The sequence below is a fragment of the Eleginops maclovinus genome, chromosome 21 (assembly GCF_036324505.1).
Source record: "Eleginops maclovinus isolate JMC-PN-2008 ecotype Puerto Natales chromosome 21, JC_Emac_rtc_rv5, whole genome shotgun sequence".
Lineage (NCBI taxonomy): Eukaryota > Metazoa > Chordata > Actinopteri > Perciformes > Eleginopidae > Eleginops > Eleginops maclovinus.
Genome location: NC_086369.1, coordinates 12,770,733 through 12,784,566, shown reverse-complemented (window position 1 = coordinate 12,784,566; position 13,834 = coordinate 12,770,733). Strand labels below are relative to the sequence as shown.

General features: G+C 43.3%; 2 protein-coding genes across 4 annotated transcripts; both read left to right on the top strand.

Annotated features, from left to right (window-relative positions):
- The first annotated feature begins 1,094 nt into the window (after positions 1-1,094).
- Positions 1,095-6,055, top strand: LOC134884029 (cyclic nucleotide-gated cation channel beta-3-like). 3 transcript variants are annotated; one of them, XM_063912627.1, is made up of 14 exons: positions 1,095-1,345; positions 1,534-2,054; positions 2,138-2,188; positions 2,260-2,346; positions 2,437-2,501; positions 2,630-2,752; positions 3,453-3,594; positions 3,923-4,082; positions 4,205-4,302; positions 4,377-4,460; positions 4,615-4,733; positions 4,825-4,977; positions 5,370-5,520; positions 5,612-6,055. In XM_063912627.1, the coding sequence occupies exons 1-14, from the start codon at positions 1,165-1,167 to the stop codon at positions 5,627-5,629; spliced, it is 1,953 nt and encodes a 650-aa protein (XP_063768697.1). In that variant the 5' UTR covers positions 1,095-1,164; the 3' UTR covers positions 5,630-6,055. The 3 variants fall into 3 exon arrangements, with proteins under 3 accessions (XP_063768697.1, XP_063768695.1, XP_063768696.1); XM_063912625.1 differs by having other exon boundaries at positions 5,370-6,055; XM_063912626.1 differs by lacking the exon at positions 3,453-3,594 and adding an exon at positions 3,081-3,222 and having other exon boundaries at positions 5,370-6,055.
- A 616-nt stretch (positions 6,056-6,671) lies between these two features.
- On the top strand, positions 6,672-13,715 carry cngb3.1 (cyclic nucleotide gated channel subunit beta 3, tandem duplicate 1). Its single transcript, XM_063912628.1, has 18 exons — positions 6,672-6,944; positions 7,245-7,369; positions 7,997-8,092; positions 9,067-9,221; positions 9,689-9,988; positions 10,062-10,270; positions 10,394-10,444; positions 10,974-11,060; positions 11,168-11,232; positions 11,325-11,447; positions 11,540-11,681; positions 11,773-11,932; positions 12,047-12,144; positions 12,230-12,313; positions 12,396-12,514; positions 12,744-12,896; positions 12,980-13,121; positions 13,303-13,715. Exons 1-18 carry the CDS (start codon positions 6,852-6,854, stop codon positions 13,312-13,314), a joined length of 2,214 nt encoding a protein of 737 aa, XP_063768698.1. The 5' UTR covers positions 6,672-6,851; the 3' UTR covers positions 13,315-13,715.
- The last annotated feature ends 119 nt before the right edge of the window (positions 13,716-13,834 follow it).

Sequence of the window (13,834 nt, the reverse complement as noted above, 5' to 3'; positions counted from 1 at the left end):
CCCTCTTTAAGATACTTATGCCAGGTGCATTTTTGCTGATTGAGCTGTTATGACATACTGTAAAACGCAGCACTCTGGTCCAAAAACGATTACCTCCATCTGCATCCATCAGGATACTGTCATGTTGTAAAACGTTGTTAGACTGTTTACAGGATAAAAGTATCCAAGGATTTAAGATATTCTTAAGTGTTATCTTAGTCCACCTCTACAGTTTGTCTACAAACTATAAATATGCTTTCCTTGTCTTGGTTTTTATTAACTATAACCTATGCAGTCAAATATAACTCTTGTGCAATACATTATTACTTCATGTTCATATGATTTGGAGAGGTGCCTATTCAACTGTACGGTCATTTAGGAAGCAGTGTTGAGTTATAAATAGAGGCATTTTTGTAATTTAGCGTAACGTCATTTATATCTGGTGGACGAAATGATATTAACATGTTTTAAGCTGGTCTGGAAGTTGTGGTGCAGTAGTGATTTCTTCCAATCAATGACTGACACAAATAGTCAGCTGGATGTAACACTACATTAGGACCACTGGGGGGCGACACATCAGCACAAAAGTCCTCTTCTCCGTCTGCACCGCTGAGGCTGCAGTGGTCTGGTCCTTTAAGCTGAGCCTTTCCACTTTAAATGTCATTTCACAGTACAAATGACTTTATGTGACACAACAAATCACAATTTGCTTGCTAAACCATGTGTGAAAAGCAGCTCCTGTTGACATACCTTTTTGTGTTAGAAGAACTCATTACATCTCCTTTTCGCTGCAATTACTTTTCTTTTTTTTTAAGCCACTTCCAGCCAGATGCTAAAAAGCTGTAAGCACAACATGGCTTAAGATGAAATGGCAATCTTGTTAGCACATAGCTGGCTATTGCCCACACCCAGCTGATACAGCAACATTAGCATTTGATCCAGTTTTGTTTCTGGCAACTTGGTTTATTTTATTCTAACATTTCCCTCAATGTTGGTCACTTCGCTCCTTAGGGAAATAATGAATCTATTAAATCCTCCTCTATTTACAACAGCTAGTCACCAACTGTGTGTAGTTAGCGCTATGCAGGCAGTGTTTCATGGGTTTAAGAGTTTTTATATAGGCTGCTACTACCCTCTTCAATTCATATTTCATTAAAAGCCAAAGTACTGTGGTTAATATTTCTGATGTTTGTTTTTATCTTCAGAGAAGAGGCGCCACCTCCTCCTCCTCCACCCATTGTCATAAACAAGTATGCAGACGAGCAGCTCAGATTCATAGCCAAACGCATGCAAGAAAGACTGAACATCTACAAGGAGAAAGTGGCCGATCAGTACGCTTCCTCTCCAGAGATCACTCCTCCTGTCAGTAAGTACTAACCCGTTACCAATCTGCGTGCACACAAATCAGAGCTTCATTTCAGCTGTGTAAGTAAGGCTGAAAGCTTTAGTTCAGTGACTTGTGATTATCTTCCGTGCTTTAAAGTCTTTATAGTTCACAAAGGATTGAAGTTTGCATTCCGTGTCTCAGGACTCTTTTAAACATTGTCCTTTCAGCACCTGTGCTGCTCAAAGACGATTACACAAAGCTCTTAGAGGAGAGGAAAAGGCAAGCAGAGGAGGATCGCCTAAAGAAGGAAGAGGCTGACCAGAAGAAAAAAGAGGAGCAGGAGAAGAAGAAGAAGGAGAATGAGGAGAAGAAGAAGGACCAGGACAAGCAAATTCAATTGCAGGCTGTAAATGAGAAGCTGAATTGGAACATACCGACCAAGCTAAAGGCAGGTTTCTGGTACTCGGTGGATATTGTTCTGAAGCCAATAGAGAACAGGATGGACGCTGTGCTGGGGAACACCATTGACCCTTTCACCGACAGGCGCTACATCGCCTGGCTGAGCTTGGTGACCTTGGCCTTCAACTACAACACCTGGTTCATTACGGCCCGTCTGTGCTTCCCGTACCACTCTGACTATTCCATCCCCTTCTGGTTTGGCGCAGATACGCTGGCAGACTTCATCTACCTCATAGACACAATCCTCTTCCAGCCCCGCAAACAGTTTGTCAAAGGAGGGGACATCATAGTAAGTCTGATTTAATCCCTACCAGTGGAGCCTGATGATGGGAAAGATTGAGATTTAACAAATTATTCTGTTCGCTTTTTTAGAAAGACAGATTGGTGACAAAGAAGAACTACAGAGAGTCAGAGAGATTCAAGGTACTCGATTTCTTAGAAACATTAGGAAGACTGGATCTCAGTGACCTCACTCCTCTGTCTCCCCTCAACAGTTAGACATGCTGTCCCTCTTGCCATTCGACCTGCTGTACCTAGAGTTTGGATTCAAATCCATTTTCAGAGCCAACCGTCTGATGAAGGTGAGTTTCCTCATGTGTCTCAAACGCCAGCCGATTGATGCTTGACTTCGATTCCTTCCTGTGGCTGACATTTTCACGCTTATATTCAAGGCGGACACATTTTTTGAGTTCAGCGACCGTCTTGAGAGCTTAATGTCCAAAGCTTACATCTGGAGGTCAGTCAAAGGATCAAGCCGTGATTGTTGTTGCCATATTTGCATCACTTCAAAGAAGTCAAGGCTGTCTGTTTGAAGATGAGTAAACGATGAACAGATAAAGATATGTTTCTTTACTTTTCCATTAGAGTGATTCGGACCATTGGATATCTTCTCTTCATGCTCCACCTCAACGCCTGCTTCTACTACGTGGCTTCAGAGTATCAGGGAATCGGGAAAACTAAATGGGTCTACTCCGGTCTGGGCAGCGCGTAAGTACAATAGTTAGAAAGTTTGCTATTTCTCCATGAAAAGACATGCATAAATAAACATCAAATAAAGGTGTAATGGCCTCAGTGAAAAATCTGCAACACAATGAAGACATAAAGTGAAATGTGAATAAACAAAAATCATCGGTAGGTTTCAGACCATACAGGGAAGCAGGAGTAACTAAAGTATGACTGTTTTTATTTAAATATCAACCACCACCCAGCTTTTAGAGTCAATGCCTGCTGCACTGAAAACACGTTGTAGTTCCCTCCGTCTGTGGGGCGTCCACACTTTGAAATGTCTTGTCTGATTCCTCCGCTGCTGCTGCAGTTACCTCAGCTGCTTCTTCTATGCGGAGAAGTCCCTGCTGATGATCGCTGAGCTGCCATTACCAGACACCATGTTCGGACAGATCTTTCAGATGACAAACTACCTTTTGGGGGCTTTCTATATGTCCATCATTGTTGTCCAGGTAGTTTAATTATAACCTTTTCTAAATCTTTTATTTTTATTTGAGCCTATTTCTTTTCAACCTTTCAATATTTTTGGCAGCAAGGCGTCAAGGGAATCAAGCCAAAAAGGGGATGAATAACAATCATTCCTCCTCAACACATGCGCACATACGTCTATCACTATGTCCGTCCCAAAACAAATGAAGTATAGTGAATGTGACGTCGCCCTAACGCCCCGCCCTCTCCACAGGTACCTGCGTTGTTACTACTACGCTGTCCGCAGTCTGATCAACATCGGGGGTCTTAACGAGCCCCATACCGTCTTTGAGATTACCTTTCAGATGACTAACTTTTTCACGGGCGTCTTTGTGTTCTCCAGTTTGATTGGACAGGTAACATGGAGCTAATTGACGAGTCAAAGTCCCAGCATGCTCAGTTCCTGTTGAAACCTGTAGAAACCTCTAAATGACCGTGTCTCCTTGTTTTCGTGATGTAGTGACAGGTGAATAAAACGTGTGGTTTTAGAAATGACAGATCAAAATTCATCTCACCGTAGTAGGTTCACTAACCCCCCCTCATCCGTCACTCTAAATGTTGTCTTCCACCGGTTCCTTGTGAAGTCTTGACTGTCAAAAATCTAGTTAAATGTATAGATTTTACCGACAAAAACTGAACTGCAGTAGTTCTCCAAATTTAACGAAAGTTTTCCCTGTGCTTCAGATGAGGGACGTCATCGGGGCAGCCACAGCAGGACAGACATACTTCCGATCCTCCATGGACGGCACTGTGGCTTACATGGTGACCAACCACATCCCCTCTCAGGTGCAGAACCGAGTCCGCACCTGGTACACCTACACCTGGGACGCTCAGGGCATGCTGGGTCAGTAACACTAAGCAGAGCGCTCAGTTTAGTTTTGTTAGAAAGCCTTTAATTATTAGAACCCACACCATCTCAGAACAGTGATTCTACTTCCCCCTGTGAGCTTCCCTTGATGCTTTCAGACGAGTCGGAGCTGCTGGACAGCATGCCTCTGGTGATGAGAACCGCCATCGCTGTTGACATCAACCTGGCCACCTTTCAGAAGATTGATCTTTTCAAGGTGCTTTCACAAACACAGCAGACATTCTGCAGCGTGGACATTAGGTTGTTTAATCATCTTGTTTATCTCCACAGGGCTGCGACCAGCAGATGTTGGTGGACATGTTGCTGAGGCTCAAGTCCATCATCTATTTACCCGGTGACTTTGTCGTAAAAAAAGTAAGTGGACATTGTTCTCTTTTCTTCACCCCCTTTGAATTTTAGTTTTACTCTGCAGCACCCTGTTATAAGCGAGACATTTCATAAACATTTACTGTCATTCTGTCCATTAGTTGTTATGTTTCTGCCTGTGATTGACTGTGTCGTCTCACAGGGGGACATCGGTAAAGAGATGTACATCATCAAAGGTGGAGCTGTGCAGGTGGTGGGGGGGCCGGACAACAGCATTGTGTTCGTCACACTGAAGGCTGGCTGTGTGTTTGGAGAAATCAGGTGTGTCTTTGTCTCTTTGTGATGATAATGGATCCACAGACAGAGAACGCTGTCCGGGGAATGTCAACCTTAAAACGTTGTTCTTTCTCAGTCTGTTGCAGTCTTCCAAAGACGGAGGGAACAGACGGACAGCTAACGTCAAAGCCTACGGTTTCGCTAACCTCTTTGTCCTTGAGAAAAAGGACCTGTTCGACATCCTGGTCCACTACCCAGAGTCTCAGAAAGTGTTGGCCAGGAAGGGAAAGTAAGTCGGACACTAAGGACACACCACTACCCCCTCACTGGGGCTTTCCCAGAACCGCTGCACACATTCCAGCAATACATTTTTCTCAAACTTCACAGAAGTTTTTAAAAGGATAAACCAATAACTCTGTTAGCAAATAACACATCTATTGCTAACAGAAAGGTTGTCACCATGTGTAGATATCAGCTGTATATCATACTAGTATGAAAAGCTCATACTAGCAGCTCATGTTTCAGGAACAAGGACACTTTTTAACCCAAACCGTTAAAGTCAGCTACCAATACATTTAGGCAAGCTTAGACATCGGACTCAGGCATATTCTATTTATTCCCTACGTAGCAGCTGCCGTGCAGTTAGCACTTCTGTTTAGCTTCATCCGTTTCTGTGTGTAGGAAACTGATGAAGGCGAAGGGTCCTGCAATGGCAAAAGCAGATGAGGATAAGAAGAAGGGGCTCGCACTGTTCGCACCCAGACCCCCCACGCCCAAACTGCTGCGAGCCTTCGGTGGAAGCTTGAACAAGAACACGATTAGAAAACTGCAGGTAACAGCACTTCCACACCTCTCTATGTATGCTCATTAAGAAGCCTTCGCAGTAACGCTGACATAGGCTTTGTATTTCTCCCCCCCACCAGGCTGCTTCTGGAAACTAATAAGGATGTTTTTCCTATTTATAACTCCTTTTTGGGAGTGAATGTACAGTTTTCTTTCACTCTATTACAATCCTTTTGTACTGATTGTGTATTTTCTGTCATTTTATTACATTTGGTTTGATACGCTTAGACAACTTAACAGAACCGAAGACAACATGTAGGTTTAAACGCCAAAAATGGATTTAAACGTGTCTCCAAACTATTTTGATGAGATGTGCAATATCTGTGTGTGAAAACCACCGCCCTTAGTGGAGGCTCCTTGTTGTATAAGATTATGTATTTATCCACCTTGTTCTGTTTCTCTGCTATACTATGTTCAGCTTGCCAATGCACAGTGGTTGTAAAAGCCTCACAGAGAGAACAATAGTGTCCACAACACAAGGTTTAATTGATTTGATCTGTCAATATCGGCTTGAATAAATAAATACTGACGTAAATTAAGAAAAGCCTTTCCTGTTTCTTTGCGTGTGTCTGTCTGTGTGTAAACTGTGTGTGTACAGTAGGAGGTAAAGTTGGGACAGAGAGCTGTGCTGAAGATAATCCCGTTAGCCAGAGACACATCGTGAGAGGTAATTCACTAAGTGCTCTCTGAGTTCTGAACTCTGTAGACAGAGTCTGAAATAACCCCAGCAGTCTAATTTTACACCAGACCCTTTGGAGTCACTACCATATAGTCCATGTTTTATCCCGTAATGGAATATATATTAGAGAATGATAGATGTGAAATGCAGACTCCAATTAAATGGTTTTTATTTGTTTAGTAAGCAGTTTGTAATTACCAAACAGTATCTGATCTGTCACTCCTCTTTGACCTGGCATTTGATTTAAAGGAGAGGCCCTCGTATTAGTTATTAATAAATATCACTAACAAAGATGAGCCCTTCCGATGGTCTATGGACTCGAGGCTCTGCAGTTTAACACGCATAAAGGGTTACCATCCCAGACCACATGGGACAGCACACAGGTTTTAGAGTCCCTGACGGTCCTGCCAGGGATTTTGAGGCGGTGAAAGCTCACTCTGTTGACTCCTGGAAAAAGGGGAGTGCCCTGAGGGAATTAATGCCTCTAATAAATTGAATTGCCTCAGTCTGTTGTTTGGATGTAAGACGAAGACCGCACAGTGTCCTGAGAGTTTCACAGGAATCGAGAATCAAATTGAAAATCACCTTCAGGAGAAGTGGATGGGCAGGCCGGTTGGCTGTAGCCCACTTCAAGCCCCCCCATGTTCAGCAGGTTGAAAAGGTTGATCAGGGCTCCTGAGCCCCCCCCTGCACTAGCTCCAACCCCACCACCGTCCCCAGCTCCAGCAGCAAAGGTAAGGCCTTTTGTAATCTTCAAAATAAATTCAAACCCGACATGTTATCTTTTTGTTAATGGGACGTTAACTTCACTCACCTGCTCGTTTATCCCTTTTCCTTGAATGCTACTCAGATCAGGGAGAGCCTCTGACGTAGTTTGGCTCTGATAAAGAGCATGGTGGATTTACTGTTGCTTTTTCAGTAGGATGCTAAGCTGGCAATATTTTATCCTGAAACTGAGGCAGGAAATGAGTCCTATTTGTCTCAAGACAATCGTCCACTTGGTCTTGCCAGTTACCAGCATTATTTCTTTACAGGAAGAAAAGCCGCCTGAAAAGAAGGATGAGAAAGAGGAGCCAAAAAAAGAGGAGGAAAAGAAAGAGGAAGAAAAGAAAGGGGAGGAGAAGAAGGAAGAAGAGCCCAAAAAAGAGGAGCCAAAACCAGGTGAGGAAAATGTTGCACATCATTGGTAGATGATCTGTCTCCATGTCGAGATAAAGAGGTGATGATTTTCGTTTAGAGCACAACTCGTACCATGTAACGTCCGGCTGATCTACAGTCTGGAAATATTGTAAATACTGCAGTTAATTAATTGATGTCACTAAGGTAGTAACACGTCTCGCTTATATTTACATCTGAAGCAAAGTATATCTTATTTGATTCCAATTGTTTGAAATAATAACAATACCCTCCTGCAGACCGCAGTCACAACTTGTCAGCAGCTGTGTCCCTCTTCCTGATGCACTTCTTCACAAATCTACGATAAATTGCACTTTTCTGTTATCAGAATTCACACTTAAATTTGAATTTATACTGCAATTATACTAAAGGGATTTTATATCAAAGGAGGATTAGATGTGGAACATGTAGCTGTTCTTCTTTTTGGTCCAGTGATGATGTTAATTGTCAAACACTAAATAAAGAGTACTGCTATATTTACTTCCAGCTCCAGCTCCAGCTCCTCTGCTGCTGCTCCAGCTCCAGCTCCTGCTGCTGCTGCTGCTGCTGCTGCTGCTCCTGCTGCTGCTGCTGCTGCTGCTCCTGCTCCTGCTCCTGCTGCTGCTCCTGTTGCTCCAGCTCCTGCTCCAGCTCCTGCTCCAGCTGCTGCTCCTGCTCCTGCTGCTGCTCCAGCTCCTGGTCCTGCCAATCCAGAGGGGGCTGAGGGGTGAGAACGCACCACATACTTCCACCTGCGACCCTGCAGAGGTCAAGTGTAAACAGATGATTCGTTGATACATCAATGATGCCTGTTGTTCAGGCTTTCAAAAGTTACTTTAGGCGAAGCAATACATTAAATTCAGATCTATTTTTCCTGAGATGCAAATTTGAGCCACAATCCGATTTGATTTGATATGATTTGGATTATTGTGTTGAAAATGTTAGAAGCCCTTTTAGAACTGATATTTGTATTATAAATTAAATCATTACAAGGCGGAACGAGAGTGTAACAGTGATTAGTAGCTATTAACAGCTCTGTCTGTTTCAGGAACTCCTCTTGCCTCGAGCTAGGATTAGGTTTCCAGGAGTATCAGTAACATTCAGCATACAATAAGAGCTGTGTCCGCTAACCAGAGTTTATATTTACATTATCAAAGGAAGTGTAAAGCATAACTGTTGCTAGTATAAGCCATCAACATCTAGAGGATTATTTTTTCACCTTCCAAACCTACATGTGCAAAGGGGCAGTTTTTCCTGAGATGTTGCAGGGTGCATTGTTTGGTCTTTCCTCACAACAGGCAGAGGGAACAGACGATGGCTGCTGTTCCGTACTGGTTGTTAGCCGCAGTGACAGCAGCCATCGTCAGACGGGGGGTTCAGCCTGTGACTCCTAAAGTCGGAAAGCAGATTAGGAGATTAGTGGTATTTCTGACTGAGCGCTCAGGGGAAGCATCCAAATGCTAGCTGGAATTGGTTCCAAAGATATTCCCCTTCTTTGCAGATGATAATAATGCTACTTAATGAATGCTTTGTTTATTTGCACACTGCTCATATAGATTTGTGTCTCCCTTCACTTATAAGTGACAATATAACATTGTAAATCGTCCCATTTATTGATGATGTCTCTCCTTTGATTAAATGTCCCCTTCTAATGCTATTCTTTAATTCACCTTTCTTTCTGCTTTTGCTTCCTGGTCTCAGTGAAGAGGCCCCTCCTCCTCCACCTGTTGTCTACTTCCGCTTCACCGATGACGTTCTCAGAGATATGATCAAGAGGTTGAGGGAGCGGAGAGAGTTGCTCAAACTGAAAGCCATAGACCCTTATGCCACTTCACCAGAAATCACCCCTCCTGTCAGTGAGTATGGACATAAACTTCCTTTATATCTACAGAATAGACCCACTCATGTCCACAAGCTTATATATAACATCAACCCTTAAAAGTGTGTGCTGGTTTTATAAACTGAGGTGCATTTTGAGCTTTATTAATGTACTGTGCTCAAACTTTTCAGACTAGTCTACTTGTTTTAAAATCATTACATTCTCTGGGTGGGATTTTGATAGAAAGTCCCTTAGATTTGAAATGCCTTTAAGATTGTTTAAGGCTGACATTGTGCAATGATTACAACCTGATTCTTTTTCACTCATTTCAATATTCCTGTTTATGTTGGTTTGGATTCATCTGTAAAGGAAATGATAGCAGCGGTCCAAAGAATCAAACCATGGGGCACTGTTAAAACACTGAGAGTTGACCTGCAGGTAGTTCAGTGTTGTGTCTGTGATGTTATTCAGTTACTAAATTGTGAATAACTTAACTTTTCTCAGCACCTATTCTGAAGAAGGAGGACTACATCAGATTGAACGAAGAGAGGCGAATAGCAAAGGAGGAAGCGGATAAAAAGAAGGCAGAAGAGGCAGCCAAAAAGGCCGAGGAGAAGAAGAAGAAGGATGAGGAGAAACGGCTGGAGTCCGAGAAGAAGGCAGAGGAGGAGCGGCTGGCGAAGGAGGCCGAGAAGGCGGCCAAGATCCTCCCAGAAATCAACTTCTCCTTCCTCGACGCCTTCTTCAGTCCAATCGAGAGCCGGATGGACAACATCCTGGGAAATACCATCGATCCTTTCACAGGTAGGTGACGGGCCAACAGGGGACAGGACGGAAGAGACCAAAGTAATAATAACATGCGTCTGTCCCTCTGCAGATCGTCGGTACATTGCCTGGTTAGCTGTGGTAGCCGTGGCGATCAACTACAACTTTTGGTTTTGCACCGCCCGGATGGCTTTCCCGTACCACAATGAAACCACCAACCGCTTCTGGATACTGTTGGACATCCTGAGTGACGTAGTGAATGTGATTGACATCATTATATGGCAGCCCCGACTTCAGTTCGTCAAAGCCGGGGACATTATTGTGAGTCAAAAGGCATTATGAACCATCACTGTGTAAGATCTGTACCTGTGATAGTTGTATTTGAGTGTATAAGTGTATTCCTAACTCGTCTGAACTGAAATACTGTGTGTAATTCCCTTGCAGAAAGACAGAGCCTTGGCTAAAGTGCATTATCGGAAATCATACAGATTTAAGGTGAGTCTGTCATGATGTGTCCAGGGATCAAAAGGTCATCAAGTAGATTACCAGGAATATATTTCATTGTATATACCTCTTCTCCACTAACTTTGTGGCGTCATGTCGTACTCTTTACTACATTTACCGGACAGCTGTAGTCACTGGATCTTTCCTTTAATTCTTACCTAATGAATCCTCTTATGACACATCCGATTAATCTCGTGACTGGAGGTGGGCGACCTCTGGATTTACTTTGCTACGTATATACAGATTATAAAAGACCAGCTGCAAAAGTAAAATGCTACATGGTGATTAGAGATTTGATGCATCAGTATCAAAGATGGTATGTCATGTATAATAATATATGTCCACTACTTTTACTCTTAGTACATTTAGCTGATAATTGCGACACTTGAACGGAGCATTTTAACTTAAGTACACTATCTCAATACTTCTTCCATCACTTAACCTTCAACAGAATCTACCCGTAACTTCAGAGACCCGTAAGCTGTTTTTAAAATAACTACTTTTTTCCCTTCTCTTTTAGGCGGATATCTTCAGCATCCTCCCGTTTGACCTCCTCTGCCTAGAGTTTGGATTCTCCTCAGTGTACCGAATCAACCGCTTTGTCCGGGTAAGCAGCAGACAGATTTCTACTCGTCCTGTCATCGAAAAGAGAAACGGAGACAAATGTATTTTCATGACGGGTCCCTGAGTACTCTGTTTCCTTGTGTGTTGTAGCTTGAGTCCTTCTTTGAGTTCAGCGATCGACTTGAGAGTGTCATGGCCAAGGCCTACATCTGGAGGTAAATGATCCCCGAGCAGTGACAGGAGCAAATTGTTACACTGATCAGTCCAGCTCCATCTAATCACTTTTATACCGTTTTCTGTCTCACAGAGTGATTCGCACCACAGGGTACCTGCTGTTCGCTCTCCATATCAACGCCTGCATTTACTATGTTGCTTCAGTACACCAGGGTCTCGGGACGACCACATGGGTGTATGATGGAAAGGGCACCGCGTATGTACTCCTTACTTCATCTCGTTTGTGATATCACATAATTAAAGTGCATTATCTTTTATTGAATTGACGTTGTACCCGTTCTTCCACAGGTACATTCGCTGCTACTACTACGCAGTGCGCAGCCTGATCAACATCGGGGGTCTTCCAGAGCCCATTACCGTCTTCGAGATTGTCTTTCAGATGTCCAACTTCTTCATTGGCGTGTTTGTGTTCTCCAGTTTGATTGGACAGGTGTGTAGGAGAAAGCTCTGTATTCAACATGCTAATATCATAAGCTTTTGTCCTTTTTTATACCACCTACATTCCCTCTGTCTTCCCTCAGATGAGAGACGTGATAGGAGCAGCAACAGCAGGAGTGACATATTTCCGGGCCTCAATGGACGGCTGCGTTGACTACATGAACACCTACACGATCCCCAAGATGGTGCAGAACAGAGTCCGGACCTGGTACAACTACACATGGGCAGCTCAGGGCATGCTGGGTAATTGTTTACAGACTTTAATACCAGAAATGTAGACCTAAAAAACAGTGTATTACTCAAATTAAATTAAAGTATTTGACTCGTACTGAGTTCCTGTATACATGTCCTCTCCAGATGAGTCCGAGCTGCTGGACAAGATGCCTCTGGTGATGAAAATTGCAATCGCTGTGGACATCAACATGTCTACCTTCCAGAAGATCGCACTGTTCCAGGTGACTCTGCAATCTGTGTCCTGTGCTCAGGAGCATGGGGAGTGAACTGAAAGCTCACCTGCTTCCCTCATACTGTCTCTCACAGGGCTGCGACCAGCAGATGTTGGTGGACATGCTGTTGAGGCTCAAGTCCATCATCTATCTGCCCGGAGACTTTGTTGTGAAGAAAGTCAGTATTTTGTGTGTGAAGGATAAACGGTGGTGATCAAAATGAAGCAAATATCCAAATGGTCCTGCACTCTCCTCTGCAGGGGGACATCGGTAAAGAGATGTACATCATCAAAAGTGGAGCGGTGCAGGTGGTGGGGGGCCCGGACAACAGCATTGTGTTTGTCACACTGAAGGCTGGCTGTGTGTTTGGAGAAATCAGGTTTGTCTGCTTTTAGTAACATGTTTATCTTTCATCATGCTAACCTCTGGGAAGTGACTCAATGACACGTATAGGCAAGCTAAAAATAAGTTACAAGTACAGAAGGAGAATGTGTGTAGGTACATTTGTGACATTTTCTTGAGCTTGTTCGTATAATGCATGCTGTAGCATCGCAGTGTATTATATTGTCTTAAACACATGGTTTATTACCACCTCTGTCCTTTCACAGTTTACTACAGTCTGCCAAAGATGGAGGAAACAGGCGCACAGCTAACGTGAAGGCGCATGGCTTCGCTAACCTTTTCGTCCTGGAGAAGAAAGACCTTTTTGATATCCTTGTCCATTACCCAGAGTCTCAGAAAGTGTTGGCCAGGAAGGGCAGGTGAGCCACTTACAGTTAGCCACACGCACAATGACACACCGAAGATGTAGCTCATTAAGGATTGTGTCTGTGTGCTTGTGAAGGGCCCTTACCAAAGCCAAAGGCCCTCCGGGCCCTAAACCTAAGGAGGAAAAGGTTAAAGGAGGCGCTCTGTTTGGACCGAAGCCACCGACACCCAAGCTAATGAAACTGTTCGCCAATTTACGCAAAGGGGCCGCAGAGAAGGTAAAGTCTTTACAGTGAAGCAGCATTTTTTATACGGAGATATCTGGAATACTTTGATCTGGTTAATAACAATAGCCTAAAGACAATGTAAGATATTAAAAGTGTTGGAGCATTTTTAAGATGAAAGAGCTAGTAGCAGCCTTGCAGCGGTGACACAGCTTTGTCTCTCTCTCTCTTGCAGAAAAAAGAGTGATGCTGCCATCTCTACAACTTCAAATCTATCATCACTTTGTGTAGTTCACTTTACACAGGCTACTGACAGGCTCAGAAATGGGGCAGTCTACAATTATTCACCTTGCTAACCTTTACAGAGTTAAAAGTATCCTGATCAGCAGCCAAATCTGTGAAAATTGTACTGCAAAAATGTGCATTTGTATAGCTTTTACTCACCCCGGCTATCTGAGGCCCCCCATGAAAGAGGGCCGTGATTCTGCAGACTATATCCAAACGAGTACTCCCTTAGTAAGGAGCATTAAACTGCACGAGCTTTGTGAGAGTCTGTAAACGGATGTTGTAATATAGGTTTGCTATTTTAAGTTTACCATGTCAGCATTTTAGTAAAAGACATAAAGGTCATTTTTATCAGTTAACGATTCCTTGAACATGTTTTCAATTTGTAAATGTTTCATTATTTTTCATATAAAATGAAGCCGTTAACTCCAGAATGTGTCCCCTGTTATTACTAACGGAGCTCTTCAGACTGCTGTCCTGTC